The sequence below is a fragment of the Diplodia corticola genome (genome assembly GCF_001883845.1).
Source record: "Diplodia corticola strain CBS 112549 chromosome Unknown scaffold37, whole genome shotgun sequence".
NCBI lineage: Eukaryota > Fungi > Ascomycota > Dothideomycetes > Botryosphaeriales > Botryosphaeriaceae > Diplodia > Diplodia corticola.
Window position 1 is genome coordinate 297,463 of NW_017971516.1, and position 21,537 is coordinate 318,999.

A 21,537-nucleotide genomic window follows, 5' to 3' on the forward strand; every position below is an offset into this window, starting at 1 on the left:
GGGAACTCCGAGAGCCGAGGGCGATGATGGCGGCTACTGTCGCCCTGCAATCCGGAGCGATCCGATGATTTGGAAGGCCGACCTCCTCATGTCCTTCAACGACGAAGTGCTTGCTGCGAGATTTGTCCGCGTGCGGTAAGTAGAGTGAGGGATAAATTAAGCTTCGGCGGCTGAAACGTCGGCTTGTAGCACAACTTGATGAGTTCCCGGAGCAACAGGGCGAGACATAGAACAGAGGGCGAAGTGGGATGCAGTCCGGTGCAGTAGTTGGAAGGGCACAGTCAGTACTGGGTACCAGGAGCAGACGACGGAGTCCAAGGGAAGCAGCGGGGGGCTGTCGAGCGGCGGGCAAAACGGCAACAGCGCTGATCGTGGCCCCACTCTGGCCGTCGATCCGGCCAGCGCTGCAAACCCCCGCCGCAGACGGCTCACCAAGGGCTGCGGAACCGCAGCCGTTCGAGGCTGCAAAGGGAGCGGGAAGGGCCAGAGCAGGCTGGCAGCTGCGCCAGGCCGTCAGCGGGGGCTGAGTAGCGCAGCCAATGGGCGTGGGGGCGCATACGGTTGAGGGCGTCCACTCTGCGGTGACGTCACGGCTTCAGCTGCGGTGGCCCAGTTTTGAATGCGCGTGGAAGGGGAGGCCGGCGCCTGCTGTGGACCCTGCCACCCGCCGGGCTGCTCTCGCCCGGGCACCTCCTGCGCAACAAACTCCTCTCGTTTGCAATCTCACTTTCTTTGTCGCCATTCTCCCGTTTCCGCTGCTGTCGAGCGCGGGTTCTGTCGTGCGGCTGCCTTTGCTGTGCACTCGCTGCGCGCTTCTTGACGATCTCCACCGCCCTACTCCATTCAAGCGTAGCAGCCTGGCCTGCGCACCCAGCCTTACACCATGATCCGCATTTCAACCCTGCTGCTCGCCGCCCTGGACGCGTATGCACTCGCTGCTGCCGTCCCAGCCCCAGCCCCGGCCGCTACTGGAGGGCCACCCGCTCCCCTACGCCAGCGGCCAATCGATGTCGCCGATCCGCTCATCACTCCCTCGCCCGCTCTCAACGAAGCTACTCGCACTTATCTCGAGCGTCGCAATTTGCTGGACGATATCAAAAGTGGCGTAGACTCGGCTCTCACTGCCCTGGGCTCCGATATTCCCAGCTATGTTACCGACGGTCCGCTGTCCTGCCATTGGCTTATCTGCACAATACTGACAACGCTGCAGGTGTCGCCAATTTCTTCCAAGGCTTCCCCTCCGGCTCCGCTGTGCAGAGCTCGCTCGGTCTAAACGACAGCCAGCTGGCCGCGCTGCCGACCCAAGTCCTCAACATTCCTCCTTATGCAAACTGGACCGACCAGGGCTGGAACGTTCGGTTCCACGGCAATGTTTACAAGCAACCAAACACGTCGACGGAAAAGTTGAACGATTTGGCCAATGTCTTCCTCATCGGCACCGATATCGAGGATCTCCCCGCCTCGCAGCAGGATCAGGCTCGCAACTTGACTGCCGAGATATTCATCGTGCAGCAACCGAATAAGACGGTGAAGGTGTCGCTAGAGCCCGCACCGAACGCCGGCGGTGATGGCGAACCTGGCGGTGGCGGCGCTGTGACGCCCTCAGGCGGGAATCAGACGCTTACCCTGCCCTACAATACTACCGCTGAAGGCGATTTCGACGTCTTCCTGCCCATTGCCAACACCACGGGGGGCCTCGCTGCCGGCAACGAGACGAGCAAAATCCAACGCCTTAATGTGTATGCCGACAATGCCACTCTTGGCAACGCAACCGCATATCTGGTGCCTCCGACAGGATTGACTATCATCAGCGATATTGACGATATCCTGCGCGTCACCAAGATTTACCAGCCGAAGGAAGGCCTGTTGAACTCCTTCGCTCGGCCATTTACGCAGTGGATGAACATGCCGGACATCTATGCCAACTGGTCCAAGTCTCTGCCGGACATGCATTTCCACTACCTGACCACTACTCCAGAGCAGGTCACGAGGAACTACATGGACTTCATCTACAAGACCTACCCAGGTGGTAGCTTTGACACTCGTAAGTCAATCCACAAATGCACGTCAATGGGCTCGCACTAACATTCGCGCCAGGGCCACTCAACTTCTCCGACGTCTCGGCCACACTCAGCATCCGCAAATACCTGCTGGACAAGATCTTCCAGACGTTCCCGGAGCGCAAGTTCATCCTCATGGCCGACACGTCTAACTCGGATATCATGAAAGACTACCCGGCGCTAGCCCATGAGTACCCGAGCCAGGTGCAATGCATCTTCTTGCGCAACACGTCGGCCACGGACGACGACAAGTTCCCCTACGACACGTCGGGCTTCAAGGACCTCAACCAGCAGATGTACATGTTTTTCAAGGTGCCCGACGACCTGACCAACCTCGACATCGCGAACGGCCGCTGTTACAACGCGTCCATCCCGCAGAACGTCACCTTCGGGACCCAGGACGAGCTACTCGGCATCCACGGCGACAGCGCCGCCGCGGGCCCCGTGCATGCACCCAGCAAGAGTGGTGTGTTTGGCTTGGTCGTCGCGCTAGGGGCTGCCCTGTGGATGGGATTGTAGTAGTCCGCGCGTTTTGGCCGATTGATGCATGCGTGGTCTTTTGGTTTTTTTTTTTGCTTCTGCTTACGTTTGACTCATTCTGATGTTCTTGTTTCAATAACGATTAATGGGGTTTTGGCACGACGATTGTTTATGTGATTAGTTGGATGGAGGGGATTTGTCACCATACGAAGGGGAGGAGGGGGGAAATTGGAGACCCGGCGTCTCTTACCGCACTTATCCTAATTCATTGACAAGAGGAGGGGGAGAATGGAATCACCTGTGGATATACGCTTGGCGGGAAGTTTTCTAAATACACACGGACGGAACCGATCCGATCACCGAACACCGCGCACATACACACAAACCTTCTGAGGAAAATCAGCCGGTAATGGAAAGGCGAGAGAAGGAGACATACCTAGTGACCCTGGAGGTGTAGTTATTCTTTCTTGTTAATTCACGCGTAGAGAAGTAGAGATGCTAGCAGCAGCGGTTGTGCCTGCTAAAACTATACAGCTCAAGCGATTGTAATTCTCGCCTAAGAGCCTCTCATCCGGATTGATGATACTCGATGAATGTTCAATTGGACCAACTGTACAAGCAGCGTAATGGAGTGGAGGCGTATGTTTACATTTTAGGTCTCGACTCGATCAGTCAGTCCCGTGTAGTCGCCGTCGAGTCCCATCAACCAAAAAAAAAAAAATGAAGCAATTCAATCAAATTTCGTAGGTATCAGTATCTACATCGGATGGTCAAAACATTACAGAAAAATCCACGGTATTCACACCACTCTCATCCATCTCTTCCCCTTTCTTCTCATCCTTCTTCTCCTTCTCCTCCTTCTCCTCTTCCTCCTCTTCCTCCTCCTCAAGCCTCACCGCACCGCCCACTCGCCGCGTCCCAAAACTCAAATGAGAGGGGGGGAGGGCGGCGGGTGCTGCGGGGTAGCGTGTCTCTTCTTTCTCATTATCGACGATAATAATCTTGTCCCCCCCCGGAGAACGACGGGGGTCATCGTCTTGTTGGTTTACTTCCATTCGCTCTTTCTCTTCTCCTTGATTTCCTTTTTCCCGCCTCTTCGTAGTACTCAATAATACTCACACATCTTGTTTTGAGAACACTTTTCATCAGTTCCAAAAAAAAAATCTTCCCTTTTCTACCCCGAGAACGTGATTGGACAGGGAGGGGGGGAACTCGTTCCCCCTTCTTCTCCCATCCCCTCATTTTTCAAGTCTTTTTCTTCTTCTCGTCTCTCCAAATGTTTTGATTGATTGATTTAGAGCATGGGCTTGATGTCGTCGGCGACGGCGAAGGGGGCCTCGGTCTTGGCCTTGATCTCGTCGACGGTGACGCCGTCGGCGAGCTCGATGAGAGTCAGGCCGTTGGTGAAGTCGACGTCGAAGACGCACTGTGTGCAAAAAGGGACATCCCACGTTAGCCACACATACACAGCTTCATCAACCCCCTTCTTTTTCGATGAGGGCGAGGGAGGGGAAGATGGACAGGAAAATTAAAAAGGGAGGGGGGTTGGGGGGAGACTTACGAGTTCAGTGATGATCCTGCTGACGCAAGTCCTGCCGGTGAGGGGGAACTCGCACTGCTTGAGGATCTTGGGGCGGCCCTTCTTGTCCGTGTGCTCCATGGTGACGACGACCTTTGTGTTCTGGGGGTTGCTGACGAGGTCCATGGCGCCGCCGAAGCCCTTGATCTTGCCGGGCAGCATCCAGTTGGCGAGGTCGCCCTTGGCCGAGACCTGCATGGCGCCGAGGATGGTGAGGTCGATGCGGCCGGAGCGGATCATGCCGAACGACTCGTCGCTGCCGAAGCACGCGGCGCCGGGCCGCAGCGTCACCGTCTCCTTGCCCGCGTTGATCAGGTCCGGGTCCTCGTGGCCCTTGGCCGGGTACGGGCCCAGCCCGAGGATGCCGTTCTCCGACTGCAGCTGCACCTCGACCGACTCGTCGACGAACGACGGCGCCAGCATGGGCATGCCGATGCCCAGGTTGGCGTACATGCCGTTCTTGAACTCCTTGGCCGCGCGGCGCACGATGCGCTCGCGCTTGCCCGCCGCGTCGCCCGAGCCCAGGCTCGACATGGCGTCGGCCGGGTCCTTGGCGTTGACCACCTTCTCGATGTTCTTGGGCTGCGTCGCCTGGATGACGCGCTTGACGTAGATGCCGGGCACGTGGACGGCGGCCGGGTCGATGTCGCCCGGCTCGACGATGTGCTCGGCCTCGACGATCGTCACCTTTGCGTTGCGCGCCATGGCGCCGTTGAAGTTCTGCGCCGCGAACCGGAACTGCACGTTGCCCAGCTTGTCGGCCTTCCACGCCTTGATGAAGGCGTAGTCGCCGCGGATGGCCTCCTCCATGACGTAGCTCTTGCCGTCGAACGTCTTGACGTCGCGCGGGGCCGAGTACTGGGCGATGGTGCCGTCCGGGTTGAACTTGAGCGGCAGCTCGCCCGTCTGCACGACGGTGCCGAAGGCGGCGGGCGTGAAGAAGGCCGGGATGCCGTGCCCGCCCGCGCGGCACCGCTCCGCCAGCGTGCCCTGCGGCGTGAGCTCCAGCTCGATCTCGCCCTTGAGGTACTTTTGCTCAAACACCTTGTTCTCGCCCACGTACGACGCGATCATCTTGCGGATCTGGCCCGACTCGAGCAGCAGCCCCAGCCCCGACCCCACCACGCCCGCGTTGTTCGACACCGCCGTGATGCCCGTGATCGTCGGCGTCTTGTGCACCTGGTTGATCAGCGTGTCCGGCACGCCGCAGAGCCCGAAGCCGCCGCACAGGAGCGTGCTGTCCGACTTCATGTCCGCGATCGCCGCCTCGGCCGACGGGAGCACCTTGTTGATCTCGAAGCGCCGTGCCGACGAGGCGAAGGTGCGTGCGAGGAGAGTGGCCTGAGCGGGGTGTGTGTTTTCTCTTCGTCAGCAAGCTGCTGCTGCTGCTGCTGCTGCTGCATGGTCGGGGCTGTCGCAGGCCGCGGGAAGACTCACCTTGGAGGAATTGGAGGACGCGAAGAAGCGCGCAGTGCGCATGCTCATGGCTATCGACGGCATCGTGGCTGAGGAAGCGGGCGGAAGCGGCGGATCGAAGCAATTGCTCTTCGCAGCGTATACAAGGCTTGGGTCTCTGCACGCGAGGGAGCAGACCAAGGAAGAGGCGGTAGGGAGTGAGGATCAAAGTGGAAAGAAGAAGGGGAAAAGCAAGAAGTAAAGGGCGGCGGCGTTGTATTTTGGCCTGACTCCGCCGGAAGCTGTCGCGGTAATTGGCGGCCTTGACCCTGCAGCTGGCAAAGCTCGTAGCCAGCGGAGGGGGGGTCAAGCTTGGGGAGCTGTCTTCGGCTAAGAGCGACGGGTATCCCCCACACGCCCGCGGAACTGTGCCCGCCAGGCGTCGGAACGTCCACCCTCGACCGCCGGAGTCGCGTCGCTTTCCGCACCTTTGCCGGCCGGCGGCCCCTTCTGCGCGTCGCCTTCCTCTCCTACTCTGCCCCGGCTTCACGGCTTGATGCTGGGCTGATTGCAGCGACGACCGTCTGGAGTGGACATGCAGCTGGCAAGTGCCGCCTGCACGACGCACGACGCGTGCAGCGATAGTCTTCTCCCGGCGCACATCCTCGGCTAAGTCTTCTCCCGATTGCGGCCGGCAGCTACCCGGTGCCCGAAGCGCGGATGGGCTCTGACCACAGCAGCAGCAGAAGGCGGTCTCACGGGCTGATGAGCCTTCTTCCTCATCAGAAGCTTGCCCGTTTCGTCCCGCATCTTTCTCGTTCGTCCGAGGTCGATGCGGCCGGTTCCCCGTCTGGCCAACATACCCCGCGAACCATTATACGAGCCCCTCGTAGCTGGGCAATTGGTAGCCGTGACGAGCTGCGACATCGCTGCCAGCCAGCTGCCTTCCCGAAAAGGAATGTTGGGCGCATCCTTCCACCAAAGAAACCACCTACGCCCTACTACACCGCACCCGAACTCCGTCCAAGAACCGTCCGAATGCGGTCGCTCGTTCGTCTCCACGCAGATCCCGTAAAGTGGAGGCGTATGAAATCATTTTGAGAGCATTCAACAATAGTATTTTTAGCTTTTTAATACCTTCCCGGGCCCCGTAGTGATGATTCCTCAACAGCCAAAAGACTAGCCATCTGCAAAACATAGACCTGTACTCCTCCCGCCCCAGTTACTCCCAGAGACGCCGCCATCGCTCCCCCGCTTACGTCCCCTCGGAATGATCCTTCCCGGAGATGGAAATCCGAATCCTCTATGCCCTCCCGCCGCTGTCTATTCCGTTGGTTCCGGACGGACCTTTCAAAGCCATTTTCAAGCCGTCCGACGGCCAATGCTTTTTCCTTATCCGAGCGCCTCAAACTTCTGGACGACGTCGAACTACGCAATTCTCCCGGATAGTAGTACCCTCTCTCCTCGATCCCCACCATCGTGGCCTTGCTGATCGCCTGTTGCTTTCTCACCACAGTGCTATATTCCAAGTCATCTGCATGTTCGCAATCGCTCTGTTGGCTCACGAACTACCGTTGTCACAGTGAGGCACAAGAGACTTCATCGTCGCGTATGCCGCGAAAGACGTTCCACTCATTCCACATCGGTAGATGAAGCAACCATCCGGACAGCTCTGTCGGTACCAGAATCACAACGTCCAGATGTTGTCTTCAGCTACCCACGTGAGTAGGTGTGCAAATCTCCTGTATCCCACTGTGTCGTGGCCACGGCCTGACCATCACTCCGTGATCAGCCATGGCCTCCTCCCCGGCGCATCATTCATCCAGGCGGTGACTTCTTGACGCCCCAGATGATGCTGTCCATCAGCGCGTAAGGGCTCGCCTCGCTGTCCAAGTCCGCCATCAACGGGCTTTGACCCACCCCGAACATCGCGTCATCGCCGATCAATGCGCCGTTGATGTCGTCAATGCTATAGCCCGTCATGTTCGGTGTGCTTGACGCTGTTGCCGTGTTGGGGATTATGCTCTGCGACGACGAACTGTTGGCCACCTGCTGCTGCATCCTCGCGTCCTGCAGGTTCAGCAGCTTCCTGAGCGCAATCATCGAGCGGGTCACGGGAGTGGACAGTTCGGTTGGGTCGACCTTGGACGTTATGTCAGTGAGGACGGAGATCAACTTCTCCAGAAGCATGCGGGCGCGCTCGTTGCGCTCCGGCTCCTTGAGTATGCCCAGGAGAAGGGCGCAGCTCAAGGAACGGTGCACGGCAGCCCACGAACGGCTTGCAAAGACCGTCATGTTCTGCAGGCCTAGAAAAGCCTCGACCGTGTTGGCCAGGCTGTCGATGCATGCTTTTCTCAAAGGCCGGGCCAAATCGTGCTCAGTCACTGAAGGACTTAATGCTGGCCGGCACAGTTCAGACGTAATGTAGGACATGTGCAAGTACAGCGCCCAATGCTCGAGCTGGTTCCGCATCGATCGGCACTTGCGGGAGTCGCGGAGATAGTCGGCCGCATCGAACATGATTTCCTGAATCTCTTGTCGTCGTTGTGCTATCCTTGCTAATGTCTCCTGTTGGGTATGACTCAGAGCTCGCTCGCTGACAATGTCGAGTCCGACCTTGCAGAGGCGATACATGCACTCCATGTACGGTCGGTTCCCTGGGCTAGACTCGGGGCTTAACGGAACAGGCTCACTGGTGCCCATCGAAGATGCCCGGTCAAACGTGATAGAGAGTAAGCTGTCCTGCCACAATACGGACCACCATATCTTCTTTCGTGTGAGCCTCATCTCCTCCGTTGCATTCGATGGGCAGGTCCGGTGCAATCCTTGGCTCTGCGCCAGCCGAATGGTCAGGCCGAGGAGCGACCAGGCGACGCCAGCATTCATGTTGTTCGACATGACATTGCCGAGAATCAGAAGCGTCTGGATCGTCTCCAGGTTCGAATGAGACAGAAAGTTGGTGATCCGGAGACACTCGAAGCTGCAGCAGATGTAGACCTGTGAAGTCAGTTCGCGCTCCTTGCGCGGTAGAGCTGAACACTGGCAGCCCGAGGCCAGGACGGCGAAGAGCAAGCCAACCCAATGGAGATCTTTTCCGAAAATAGTCTGCTCCGTGACCCCACTGATGCTACCATCTTCGCTTGTCTGCGAGCCCCCACGAGCGATGAGAAATCGAAGCAACTCGGACTCGAGCTTCTCGATGTCCGCGATGGCCGGGAACACGGTGTGGGCCGTCTCCTTGTGGTACTTGAGCAGGTTCCAGCAGTCCGAGTCATTCGGGAGGGCGTTGCAGAGCTCGTAGATCCGGTTCATCGAACCATGTGGCAAGCCCCAGAGATCAACGAACGGGTACGTGGCGGATTCGTTGTCCAAACCAAAGAGCGGGAGGACGTTCTTGCCGAGCAATTCCTGGACGGGAGCGCTGCTGCCCTCGCCCTTGCCCAGGGACATGACCAACGCAGGCACAGAGCTGCTGCCCAGATGGACCGTCTGGCCGGTGATGCTGTTGGTGGTGTGAATGCCCTGGGCGGTGAGTTGGCCATCAGGCTGCTTTGAGGGCGTGCTCACGGCGGAGTCGGGGATGACGTGGTGGTGGTGATGGTGGCCATTCTGCAGCGGCTCAGGCGAGATCTCGGAAGCTTGCTTGATGGTGCTCTTGAGGTCGATTAGGGAGCGCTCGACGGTGTTGAGCTTGGAGCACAGGCGCTCCCAGTCCTCGCGGCCGATGGTGACTGTCCCATTGCCGTTGTACTGGATGCCGGAGCCGAGGCCGTTGGACGCTTCGGGCGGCTGGCTGCCATGGTTCATGCGCTTCGCGGGTGGATGCGACTCAGCAGGCGGGTGGTAGGTGCAAAGCTCGGGATGCTCTCTTGCTGCAGACAGTTAGCATGCCGGCGTTGGGCGGGGGTGCCAGCGGAGAGGCGGCGGAGAGCGTACCGATGCACGTCTTGCACGGAACGGCCTGGTCGCACTTGACCTTGCGCTGGCGGCACGGGTAGCAGGCCTTGTACTCGCGGGCCTTTCTCTTGCGGCGCAGTATCTCGTCGACGTCTGAGCGCGACGCCTCGGCGGGATTGAACTGCGACTGCGACTGCGAGTGCTGGGTGCTGGGGCTCTGCGACTCCATGCCGGGCTCGGGCTCTGACTTGAACATTGGACGGCGGCTGGATCAGCGGGGCGCGGCGGGCATGCTGCAACTCGGCGGCAGGCAGAGAGCCGGTGGTGGTCTTGATGAGCGGGCGGGCAGGGTGATGCGAGAGAGAGGCGCGAGTAATGGGAGCTCGGCAGGCCGTGACTTTTCGTCACTGGCTGCTAGCCGCTGCCCGCGCGGGACGAACACCAACGGCCGGAACCACTTATTCCAGCTCTCGCGTTTCGCGCGCGGATTGGTGCGCGCCCGCAGCAATCGACGCCGGGGCGCCTGAGGCCGCCGCGCGCGGTGCCGGCACAGATCTGCTCCAGGATTCCAGGATGCCACCCGGCCGGCCAGCGCGACAAAATAGCGCAGGGGCGCGTCGCTGATGAATCCTCGCTTGATGCGCCGTCATCGAGCGTCGGGCGCCCATCCGGCACGGACCCGCCGCCGCCAACGAGAGAAATTTCCCATGCGCTGGCCGCGGCAGAAGCTTCGAGTCCTGCGCACCGGCCGACGCTGGCCACCGAGGCGGGCGATCGCGTCCGGCTTGGAGAGCTTGGCCTTCGCCGCCGCCGCACCGTCATCCTCAGCCCTACAGCGCCATTAATCTACCATGCCATGATGACATGCCGACCCGGCAGCCGCCTCGAGTCGTCCCTCGGAACCCCTTCCTGGCGCCCGCGGCTGGCTGCCGGCCGCTGCCGGACGCATGGTGCACATAATCACGCACTGTCTAATGGCTCATCTCCATTTTTGGCCACCCTCAAAAGCCTTCTCTGTCACGAGTGCGTGATGCGCACTTTTTGCATCGAGCTTTGCCTCGCGAATCGGAGCCGCACCGCGCCTCCTTTCAATTGCATCCTCACCGCTGTGGGGGTTGTGCCCGGTTCCGCTCGACCCGCAGCCATGCCTCGCCCGCTCAGTAGATACCAGCTCATTGACCACCACCCACGTATAAAAGGAGAGCCGAGCCTGGCTGCCGGACAACGGGATCCATTTGGCCTACCCGAGGGACTGCACGGCAACATCAAGCTCCCGCCCGTTGACTTCGTTGTGCACCCCCCAAAACTCCTTTGCTAGGGAGACACTTGAACCCCTGACCATAGTGGGTTGCAAAACACCTCACCCTGACATGTTGTTCTGCGGGGCACGTTGCGCTCCTTACACGGTACGCGGTTGAAGCAGGCGTACGGCCGCAGGTATGGGTTGAAAATGTGTACGAGAGCACCCGGACGGAAGCTTCAGCTACCCAGCTGACACGGAAATATCTCGCAACAATACAGCTTGCATCAAAGCAAATTTCCCTATCACCGGTCTTCGGACGAGCACATCTGGTCTAACTTTATCAATCGTATTATCTGATACAGCATATCTCCTATCCTTATCATCTCAACGGCCCAATGCCTGGTATCTTAAGCCCATCATTAAATCCATAAATATGATCAAACCCCCTCCGAAAAAAAAAGAGAGAAAGAACGCCCCCTTTGATATCTCAATCTTTTGACAGCCAGCGCCAATGCAAACCTTGTCTGAAGGTCTCACCGTCTAGTGGTATAAGTCTAGGGTCTATTTTGTCTCAGCTCGAAGAAATGTCTTCTTCCAACAAAGGAAAAAAACGAGGTCGATTTTTGCGGCTCCCGAAACCGATGTCACTTCAAAAAACCGAAGGAAACAAGCAGAATCAGCTGAGAGGTTGTAGGGGAAATTGTTGTTGAAATTCGCGGCTTTGGGGGGATCGTTTAATGAGCAATGTCGACGGCCGCACCCTTCTCGTTCTGGTTTTCCGCGTCGTCTCCGCTGTACGCGAACTTCGAATGGCGGCGGATGGCGGCGCCCTTGAAGAAGAAAACAAAGGGGATAGCGCAGCAAGCGAGACCGATGAACGCCAGAAGCGTCGACGCCCACTGGTATCCTAGGCGGTCGTACATCTGTTCCGTGAACAGAACGACAGCCGCGCCCCAGAATGACCGGATGAAAGTCTTGGAAGCCAGCGCAGAGGCGGCTTGGTGCTGGTACGAGTCGACGAGGTAGTTGTTGGCGGCGTTGTACAAGAAAATGAAACCGAAGCCGACGGGGAAGCCGCCCATTGCCGGGCCCCACCAGCTGATGCGGGGATACGAGGTCCAGGCGAAGATGAACAGTCCAATTGGAATGAGCCAACAAGACATCATCATCGGCCACAAGCGGGCCTCGGCCGGGGGCTTGCCGTCGTGCTTGGCGGAGAGATAGAGGTAGTGCTTGTTGACGAGCGGAGAGCACACAGCGCTAGCAATGACACCAATAGCAAGAGGAATGAACATAAGACCGGTGGTCGACGCACTGTAGCCCTTGCCCGATTGGAAGACGATTGGGTATCTGTAGAATGGTTAGCGACTGTGGCTCGCCCTGGTTTGAATGAGGACGACTTACGCAACGAAGAACATGTACAGTAATCCGTACAAGACACTCATGTAGAGAGAGATGAAGAACACAATGGGCTCGAGGAACAATAGTTGGAATGGGCGGAGCAAGAAGATGGACATGCGTTCAGTGAACGAGCGCTTGTCCAGATCCTCTTCAGTGACGTATTTGTCATCGCCAGTCTCCTTCCTCATTTTCTTCGCACGCTTGGAAAGCAGGCTGGGCGTGTAGGTTTCGGGCACAGTGAACGTAATGAGGATCCAAGCTACGCCGGAGAGGATCAACTGAATCCAGTATAGCCATCTCCAGCCGAGGTTGTCAGAAAGGAAACCGCCAATCAAGGGGCCGATTGCGGGGCCAACGAATCTACCAAGTGGTGTCAGTTTGCTAATTTCCATGATCTGGATGGTGCAACGTACGGTGCGGCACTGAAGGCTGCCATCGGAACACCTCTCTCTTCATTCTTCCACAGATCCGCAAGTGTACCACCGACCAAGGTCATGGGGGCGCTGAAGGCGATTCCGTCGATGGCTCGGCCAACAAGGAGAGTTGCCATGTTCTTCGAAAGAGCACCGGGCAGAACGAATAGGAAGGCAACGAGCAAGGTAGAGGCGTAGATTGGCCTCCTGCCGACGACCTCACTAAGGGGAGCGAAAGCCATGGGGCCTACAGTAGTCCACTGTTAGCATGCCACCATCATCTACCGGGCAAGGGGTCTGCTTACCGATACCGAAGCCGACAACGAAAAGGGTGATAGCTAGGAGGGATACTTCTCTCGAGGCACCGAACTCCTTTGCCGGACCCTCAATATCGGCGGTAATGACCGAACTGTTCAATGCAACGACGAAACAGGTAAATGCGACACACATGGTGCACCACCACTTGTACGCCTTGCTCCAGTTCTTGGGGTTCTCGGGGTCGTTGATCTTCCACGTAACCAGCTCATAGCGCTCGAAGTTTCCCGTCTTGTTGGACTTGACGGTCTTGAGAATGTGTCCTGAATTGGTCTCCTGGGTGTATTCTTCCAGGTTGGCATCATGGCTCAAGGTACGGGAAGGAAGGTTGACAAGATCCTCTCCGGTGGGGTGTGATGTGGTCCTGGTGTGACTGATGGCGATGGGCTGGAAGCCCGTTTGGGCGAAGTCCTGGGCATGGGTATCATCCAGCTTGGTGCTCGAGCTGTCGGAGCTCGAGTCACGCTTGTGGTTGCTCTCAGCATCTGCCATGATTCTGAGACGTCTTAGGGAAGTCTGATTGGAAATATCTGTGCTGAGTTCACGGAACCCAGGAGCGGTCAAGGTTGTTTATATGCGGGCAGAGAGCACTGGTTCGCTCGGACAGCCCTACGGGCTACCGGTTTTCTCTCGGGACCGTATGACAACAATTGACGCAGCCACAAATCTTAAGGCCCTGATCCTGAGACATTTTGCTGCGTTTAGGGACTTGCGCAAAGAGGAACGATCCGATCTAGGACATGCCAGTGGCAAGGCCCCGAGCGTACTCCGTGCCAAGCCTCTTTCGCCGAGTTTTGGATGGCAGCCCAGAGATAAAGAGTCGACGGCCGGCGCAAGTCAGGCTCTGACGTGCACCAAGTCTCCTACTAGCTCCCGCCCCGTGGCTCGGCTGACGTTCCAGGCAGTGGGTGCTGAGTGCTTCCCCATCCCAGCCGTCTCCGCAGTCGCAGATGTTTCCTTGGACCCCGGCCGAGTTTCCTGCGGCCCCCGGCGACTGAGCACGCCCATCCATTGTCGAGCTGTCGCATGACTTAGCCACGGCAGGAAGACGTAGCGACGTAGCAGGCCGATCCGGAGACGCGGAAGCGCGCAGCGCGTGCAATGTGTGGGCTCCTGGCGCGGTGGACGTGGTGGACTTTGATGTAAGAGCGAGCGGCGTTGGGGCAGGGCCCAGGCGAGTCATGCAGCACGCGTTGCTGCGGGCGTCAAGCTGATATCATGCAATGCAGGTTGTGCAATCATGAGTGATCCTGAAGAACCTCGAGGGAAAACGCGGGGAATAGGGTCTGGCCAAACGCAACCCGCACCGCCATGCACGCTTGCCGCTGTGCATAAAAGCCTTCGGTTCCGCATGTGATCGCTTGGGCAGCGCACAAACGCCCGTCCGGGGGGTCACCTCACAGCCATTGTGCCATCGCTACGCAGCACCTGCCTCACGACAGATCGGCGGGGATCCGGGAGCCAGGCCCGCTTGAGCGCTTGAGCGCCGCCGGCGGCCGTGCGGGCAGAGCTCGAGGTCGGCCCCCGCTGACACGAGCTGGCGGCGATTGTGCCATGGCGGCGGCCACGATGCTCATGATACGCACAGCCAAGCCGATGGGTGGAGTTCGTGCATTGCCGCACAAACCGCTGCGGCGACGACGGGTACTGGCGCACGCCGGGGGCAAGGATGCGAGCAGTCCCTTGGACGGAAGCGGCATAGGAGTCTGCGCGGCCGCGAGGATTCACGGCTCCAGGCGCGCGCGCTGGACGGAGCTCCAGAACGGTGCTCGCCCGCCCTTGTCCGGGCATATATTGGCGACGTCGGCTGCGCTGCGGAGGAGGCTGTGATGGCGGGATTGGCTGGCGTTGACTGCGTCTGTACAGTGTGCGACGGCCGCCCAGCCGGCTGGTCTGCGTACCGTCAGCTCTGCCTCGATCGCGCTGCTTTATCAGGTGTTGCGCGCATTAGCCAGGCGCGGGCGGGCGGCGGGCGGGCGGCAGCGGGAACAGGCTGCTGCCACTGCTGCCACCGTCGGGGGCGTGTTGTTGCCGGGCCTCAACGTGAAGCAGCGCGGGCGGGCAGATTGCCAGGCCTGCGCAGCGCTGGAGCTGGGCCGCTGGGCCCGCGCGCGGCGGCTGAGACAACGTCGCATCGTCGCCGTCTCCGCACCGGCAGCATCTGACAACTTCGGTCCACGTCCTTCAAGGTGCAAAATCGCGTACCCACGGCAAAACCCAGCGACAAGCCTCGACCGCATCCCCGGGCGCCGTACTCGCAACGCGCTCTTGCCCGCTTCGGTCGCTTTCTGCGTGAGTCGCTGCTGCACGCTCCGCCCCATTGGCAGGCGTGATAGAGCAAGCCTCGACCGTGACTGCAAGGCAAAAGCAGGCAACGCGTGCCCACGCGCTCCCGAGACCCGCCTGCCCGCCTGCCGCACGCTCAGCTGCTCTGCTCTGCCCGCTCGATCGCACTTGACGTCGAACGTCCGATCCGACTGGTCGCTGCTTTGCCAAATCTATCCTCGAATCCCTGTCATACCTGCCCCCAGCTGCAGCTCCCATTCAATTGCCCTTATCCATCCAGCGCTATTATGGGTAAGTCTCGTTAGCCTGCCTGTGCCTGCGCCTTTTCAACCCCCGCGGTCTCCCTCCTCGCCGCAGACCCTTCCAATTCTTCACACGAAGCCTTGCCGCGAGACAGACTTGCTCACGGCGCCCCGAACAGACACCTCCGATTCCTACCGCCCTGCCACGGTAAGTCGTGCTCCCCCATTGCCCTCTGCTTGCCCAACGCCTCCCCTCCATCAGGGTACATCGTCGACGGCCGAGGCCACCTTGCACCGTTGCACCCTTCGCAGGCAGTCTCGGCGCCGCCAACAAAACCGTGGACACCGTGTCGTCGGAATTGGCTGTGGCCACTTCGCCCTCACGGCCCACGGCGCGCGCGCGGTTGAGTGACGGAACTTCCCCTAGCCGACCGTTGCGCGCGAGCGACCTGCCCTGCAGCTTCCTGCCTCACCCACGACACACGCACCCCCATCAAGCGCACCCAACCGATCACATCAGGCGGCCTATCGCACGCACACAAAGCGCCACACAAGCCTCGCGTGCACCATGGACGCCGCAACTACTGACGCTTACCCCAACCACCAGCGCGAAAGGTCCCGCTCGCCGCGCCGCCGATCGCGTAGCCCGCGCCGCAGCCGACGCTCCTACTCCCCGCGCAGTCGCTCGCGCAGCCGTGACGACTATCGCCGCAGCGATCGCCGCTCGCGCTCGCCTATGACTGGTGCTGCCTCTGCAGCTGGTGGATATTCAGGTTCATACGCTGCTTCGCGTGGTGCGCCGCCGGTTCGCAGCGCTGAGGAAAAGGCAGTAGCAAAGGAACAGATGATGGCATCTCTGCGCGAGTCTTCCCAACAGGACCGTCGTGTCTACGTCGGCAACCTGTCGTACGATGTCAAGTGGCATCACCTCAAGGACTTCATGAGACAGGGTAAGCGCGCCGTCGCCCGCCCCAGCCTCGTGCATCGCTAACGCAAAATCACCACCGCAGCCGGAGAGGTCCTGTTCGCCGATGTGCTTTTACTTCCCAATGGAATGTCGAAGGTGGGCTGACTATGGCTGGTCTTTCTGGTTTTCTCTGGTTATTTTGGAACATTGGATTGACGGATGGGACGGTGTCCTCGGGTTGATGTAGGGATGCGGGTAAGCGACACTGCGACACCACCGGCTGCCGAGCATGCGCTAATCCACCTAGGATTGTGGAATACGCCACCAGGGAGCAGGCCCAGCAGGCTGTTCAGACCCTTTCGAACCAGAACCTTATGGGCCGTCTCGTCTACGTGCGCGAGGTAAGCTCATGACAATTTTTCTGATATCCCACTCTTCCTGCGCAAGAACGGTATGACACTAATAAATCACCTGCAACGACAGGACCGTGAGGCTGAGCCCCGGTTCACCGCACCTCCTTCGATCGGTCGTGGAGGCTACGGAGCCATGGGCGGAGGCCGCGGCGGCTTTGATGCCTACGGAGGCGGTGCCGGCGCCGGCGCCGGCGGCGGTGGTGGAGGCTATGGAGGCGGTGGACGCCAGCTCTACGTCTCCAACGTATGTTATCCCCACCTTTGCTTTCTGCTAACTGTACGCAAGGAATCGGTTCGTTGACTCATGTCACTAGCTCCCGTACAACGTTGGCTGGCAGGATCTCAAGGACCTGTTCCGCCAGGCTGGTGAGTACAGAAGCAATGCTGCCATTGGGCCTCGTTCAACGAGCTATCGCTCATCTGCAATAACAGCTCACGCAGGTTCCGTTCTCCGCGCCGACGTCCATCAGACCCCCGACGGCCGCATGAAGGGATCCGGCATTGTCGTTTTCGAGACGCCCGACGATGCGCGCACCGCCATCCAGCAATTCAACGGATACGATTGGCAAGGTCGCATTCTGGAGGTGAAGGAGGACCGTTTCGCTGGTCCGCCCGGCTACGGTCGTGGTGGTTTTGGTGGCGGATTTGGCGGCCGCGGCGGTTTCGGTCGTGGCGGATTTGGCGCCAGGGGTGGTTTCGGCTATGGCGGCCGCGGCGGATTCGGTGGCGGTGCTCCCTACGGTGGCGGCATGGGTGCCGGTGCCGGTGCTGGTGCTGGTGCTGCTGGCGGCGAATTCCCTCAGGCCATTCCCGCTGGCCCTCCCAACCCGTTCACTGATTACGCCACCTCGGGTGGTGAGCGCAGCAACGTCATCTACGTCCGCAACGTAAGTTGGCGAATTCCATGTCATGGCGGTTCGTCACTAATTTGTTTCAGCTGCCCTGGTCGACTAGCAACGAGGACCTTGTGGAACTCTTCACCACCATCGGAAAGGTCGAGCGTGCGGAGATCCAGTACGAGCCGAACGGCCGTTCCCGTGGCACCGGCGTGGTTGAGTTCGACACCGCTGAGAACGCTGAGACTGCTATCTGTAAGATTCAGGACCCCCCCTCGGCCTAGTATAACAGAAGATTGACTCTCCCGTAGCCAAGTTCACCGGTTACCAGTACGGTGGTCGTCCTCTTGGCCTTTCTTTCGTCAAGTACACCAACCTACAGGGCCCCACGGACGCCATGGAGACCGAGGTGACCCAGGGCCTCACTCAGGACCAGATCATGTGAGCGGTATGGACTAGTTCTATCGCTTAGGGTTGCGGGTGGCTTTTCAGTTTCATTGCGGGCGTGCGTTCAGCCAGCACGGTCGGGCAAATGACCAGGACTTTTTCGATTAAGGTTTCTTTCACGAAGGCCTCAGACGACTTTACTATGGCCGTGGAAATTGAGAGGCAGCATACCCATCTGCTTGGTGCGGGCTATTTTCGACTCAAAAAAAAGTTTCCATGTAGTATCATCCACTCAGACTGAGGATAACGTCTCCTTTCCATAGGCTAATCACAACAAAAAAGGCGTTTCTACTTTGGTTGACAGCTCTGTGAAGATTCGTCTAGTCTAATGCTCTGCTTTTTTCTCTCTTTCGATTTCTCGGTCCCCCTCCCCCCCAAACCAGCTTTGATGTCCGTTTTCCAATCGCTAAGCAGCCATACTGCCAGGACGGGCTGCTGCTGCCAATTGCAACCCAGCCCCAGCCCCAGCCCCAGCCCCAGCCCCAGCAGCAGCAGCAGCAGCAGCAGCCCCCTCGTTCTCGTTCTCATCCCCCCTCATCATCATCAAGCGCGCCATGACCCACTCGTAGACGGCCCACTGGACGGCGTTGACGACGAAGGCGCGCGCGCTGCAGACGCCCAGGCCGCGGAAGAAGACGGCGGCGCCTTCGGTGCGGTAGGCGTGCTTGGCGACTTCCCACGCTCCCATTCGTGTCTGGCTCTGGCTCGGCCTGGTCTGCCTCTGCCTGGTCTGCTCCGACGACGACGACGATGATGTTGATGACGATGATGTACGTGGCAGGAGTGGGGATTGGGGATTGTTGTTGTTGTTGCTCGATCGAGGGGGGGTCGGGGTCCAGGCTTGTTGGGTTTGGACGCGGGTTTTGATGACGTCTTTTTGTTTTGGTTTGAGGGTGTGTGGTTAGTTGGTTGGTTGGTGGGGTTGGTTGGTTGGTCGGTTGGGTGATTTATATATATATATATATATATATATATAAAGGGCAGCCTCACTCACCTAGAGGGAAAATGGAAGCCCAAGTCACGACGCCGGCGATGCCGCCGCAGAGAAGGACCTTGAGGGCGGCTTGGCGCTGCGTGTCTTCCTCTGGGGAGGTGATGAGGCGTTTGCTCAGCTCATAGGACCAGAAACTGTTTGAGCGGGAGAGGGAGAGAGGTTCGTGTGGTTAGTGGTTTTGGCCTTAGGAGGGGCTTCTTCGTTCTTCGTTCCTCTTCTCTCTCTCTCTCTCTCTCTCTCTCTCTCTCTCTCTCTCTCTCTCTCTCTCTTTTTTTTTTTCTTGTATACCTACTCAGGCCTCCTCCGTTTCCGAAGAGTAAGAGGGAAGAAGAAGGACGAAAGGAAGGAGAGAGAAGAAAAGAAAACGGGGGAGTCGGGAATTCCCAAAAAAAGAAAAACTCGTGCACATACTAAAACGCATAACCCACCGCGTCCCTCACGCCCGTCACCACACCCCCGTGGTAGAAGCCCTTCAACCCCTCGGCCCTCCACGTCTCCCTCGCAACAGCCCACGAACTGACACCACCACCACCACTGCCGCCGTTACCACCACGCGCCGGCATCGCGTCGTACACCTGCGCGCGGCACTTCACCAGCTCGGTCGGGGCGCTGACGACGAAGGTGGCGAAGCCGCTGACGGCGCCGGCCCAGAAGACGCGGGCGAGGCTGGTGCGCGGATGTTGCGACGACGAGTCGGGCTGATCGCCCAAGAGGGCGAGGGTGCGGTTGTAGGAGACGAAGAGGATGGCGTTGAGGGCGCCGTAGCCGAGGATCGGGGCGGTGGCACCTGTTTTGTGTGATTGATTTGGCGTTTCAGCATGGGGTTGGTTTGGGGGTGGTGGGGAAGGAGGGAGGATGGGGGAGGGGGGAGGAGAGGAGACCCCACCACCACCACCACCGGCGGTTGGTCGATGGGGTCAGTCTTGCTTCTCTTCTGGGGGGGCTGTGTGTGTGTGGTGGACGGTTTGGGGTCTTGTTCTTTTTTTTCTTCTTTTTTTTGCTCATGGGTATATGGATTGTAGGTGGCGGTTTTGATGATGGTGATACTAGGGCTCGACAGAGCTTCGGGGAGGGGTAGCGGGGTGCTGTAGTCCTGATTGTGTATGCTTGGTGGCGCATGCATGTTTGAATGCGTAGCTTGCGCTGTGTGACGCGCAGCCAACGCCGTGGTTCATGCATACTCAGACATGGGCAGGAATGTAATCGGGAGCGTGTCATTGGTCGGGCAAGTGTTTGGTGTAGGCGGTGAAAAAAGAACCAAGGCAAGAGTCGGCGGAGCGGGCGGTGTAGAGGGGCATACATACCACGTACGTAATTTCCAGCATTGCGCCAATTGATGGCGTCGACGGTTGGAGCGGCATTGATGCTGGCTTGGGCAGCTGCAGGACCTGCTTGCAGCCGGGTCTTGACGAGGTCCAACGGATTGCCAATGATGATTCCAGCGGCACCGCTGATATAGCCGGCCCAGAAGTCGGCAGACATGGGCGTGGTCGTGATGGTCGGACGTGGTGGTGGTACAGGCGTGCAGTCGGGCTGATGGCGGGATGCGTCGAAAGCCTTGTGGCCTTGGCCCGCGCCGCCGCCCTGGGACCGAGGCTTTCCTGGGAAAGGCAACCATCACGTGACTGATGTACCTTTTCTCCGAGCCCATCCCGGCCCATCGTCTCCAACCCCATTGAACACTGGACTTGCGGGGGGAAACATGGAGACTTTGGTGCATTGTGCCGGAGCAGCTCTCAGGCTGGTGCTCCGACCGTGGGTGTGTCGAGATTGGCGGTGGGTGCGATTTTGGTCTTCTTTATCCATGTCGTCGGCCTAACGTGCTTGTGCTTGTGCAAGACCAGCGCAGGGCGGCAGGACAAGCGCGTGTGTAGTAGTGTAGAGAACAAAGTCTCCCACTCGGCCTTTCCTAGTCCGTCCAACCCCGGGCATGCGGCTAGTTGTTCTAGGAAAGAGCAAGGCGCCTCGTTCGAATACGAAAACACGGAACTCATCCTCGGCGAAATGCGTCTCTAGTCATCTGCCGCTATCCCAGACCCTGGACGGCCCGCTGTTTACAATGGACCGGCCATGACAGATGTTCACACCTTGTGCTGACACACGTCTCCGATCCATCTCGCCTTGAGCTAGCGACATTCTTCTGATTGGCGCGCATGTCTCTTCCGCTAGCTCAAGCCCCCGTATCCGTCGGCCTTCCCATCTTCCAGGCTGTCTGAGGAGGGAGGCAGTGAGAACCGCCACGGACTCTTCTCCTCTTCCATACATTCGGCGAATCCGAGGCGCTGCTCCCACGCCCAGCCAATTAGCCGATACGACAAGTCAGGGAAGCAAATCGGACCCGCCTCGCTGGTTTTGGGGCAGCTGTGCCACTGCGGCGCTGTCTTAGCTGTGGGCCTACACGCATTACTTTTACCGTCATCTCTCATATAAAAGAATAGACTTGGCCGCCATATTTCTTCCCTTTACTCAAGACAGCAGTTTTGACACAGCACCATCCCCAAAGAACGCAGAGAGCTCGGTACGAGTAAGCTGGTTCCCGTCGAAGCGAATGCCCCAGGCTCTAACAACTAACCCCCAGACAGATTCTCAACAGTCAGTCTAGTGTCCTCGGCTAGATTGGTATCCCTTC

General features: G+C 59.0%; 7 protein-coding genes across 7 annotated transcripts; 2 read left to right on the forward strand and 5 right to left on the reverse strand.

Annotated features, from left to right (window-relative positions):
- Positions 1-883: 883 nt before the first annotated feature.
- Positions 884-2,579, forward strand: BKCO1_3700092 (uncharacterized protein; the record flags this gene model as incomplete). Its single annotated transcript, XM_020275191.1, has 3 exons — positions 884-1,160; positions 1,211-2,044; positions 2,098-2,579. 3 exons carry the CDS (start codon positions 884-886, stop codon positions 2,577-2,579), a joined length of 1,593 nt encoding a protein of 530 aa, XP_020128882.1.
- Positions 2,580-3,310: 731 nt separating this feature from the next.
- BKCO1_3700093 (uncharacterized protein) lies at positions 3,311-3,595 on the reverse strand (the record flags this gene model as incomplete). Its single annotated transcript, XM_020275192.1, has 1 exon — positions 3,311-3,595. The coding sequence occupies one exon, from the start codon at positions 3,593-3,595 to the stop codon at positions 3,311-3,313; it is 285 nt and encodes a 94-aa protein (XP_020128883.1).
- A 239-nt stretch (positions 3,596-3,834) lies between these two features.
- BKCO1_3700094 (succinyl-:3-ketoacid-coenzyme a transferase) lies at positions 3,835-5,619 on the reverse strand (the record flags this gene model as incomplete). Its single annotated transcript, XM_020275193.1, has 3 exons — positions 3,835-3,966; positions 4,102-5,460; positions 5,557-5,619. The coding sequence occupies 3 exons, from the start codon at positions 5,617-5,619 to the stop codon at positions 3,835-3,837; spliced, it is 1,554 nt and encodes a 517-aa protein (XP_020128730.1).
- Positions 5,620-7,332: 1,713 nt separating this feature from the next.
- Positions 7,333-9,667, reverse strand: BKCO1_3700095 (c6 transcription; the record flags this gene model as incomplete). Its single annotated transcript, XM_020275194.1, has 2 exons — positions 7,333-9,386; positions 9,451-9,667. 2 exons carry the CDS (start codon positions 9,665-9,667, stop codon positions 7,333-7,335), a joined length of 2,271 nt encoding a protein of 756 aa, XP_020128731.1.
- A 1,721-nt stretch (positions 9,668-11,388) lies between these two features.
- On the reverse strand, positions 11,389-13,275 carry BKCO1_3700096 (mfs multidrug transporter; the record flags this gene model as incomplete). Its single annotated transcript, XM_020275195.1, has 4 exons — positions 11,389-12,004; positions 12,059-12,415; positions 12,469-12,715; positions 12,774-13,275. The coding sequence occupies 4 exons, from the start codon at positions 13,273-13,275 to the stop codon at positions 11,389-11,391; spliced, it is 1,722 nt and encodes a 573-aa protein (XP_020128880.1).
- A 2,604-nt stretch (positions 13,276-15,879) lies between these two features.
- On the forward strand, positions 15,880-17,912 carry BKCO1_3700097 (rnp domain-containing protein; the record flags this gene model as incomplete). The annotated part of the gene is made up of 9 exons (XM_020275196.1): positions 15,880-16,261; positions 16,322-16,374; positions 16,466-16,473; positions 16,526-16,619; positions 16,702-16,875; positions 16,946-16,997; positions 17,064-17,518; positions 17,569-17,722; positions 17,779-17,912. The coding sequence occupies 9 exons, from the start codon at positions 15,880-15,882 to the stop codon at positions 17,910-17,912; spliced, it is 1,506 nt and encodes a 501-aa protein (XP_020128881.1).
- A 408-nt stretch (positions 17,913-18,320) lies between these two features.
- Positions 18,321-20,584, reverse strand: BKCO1_3700098 (mitochondrial carrier protein; the record flags this gene model as incomplete). The annotated part of the gene is made up of 5 exons (XM_020275197.1): positions 18,321-18,787; positions 18,909-19,042; positions 19,320-19,695; positions 20,213-20,492; positions 20,543-20,584. 5 exons carry the CDS (start codon positions 20,582-20,584, stop codon positions 18,321-18,323), a joined length of 1,299 nt encoding a protein of 432 aa, XP_020128732.1.
- Between the last annotated feature and the right edge of the window lie 953 nt (positions 20,585-21,537).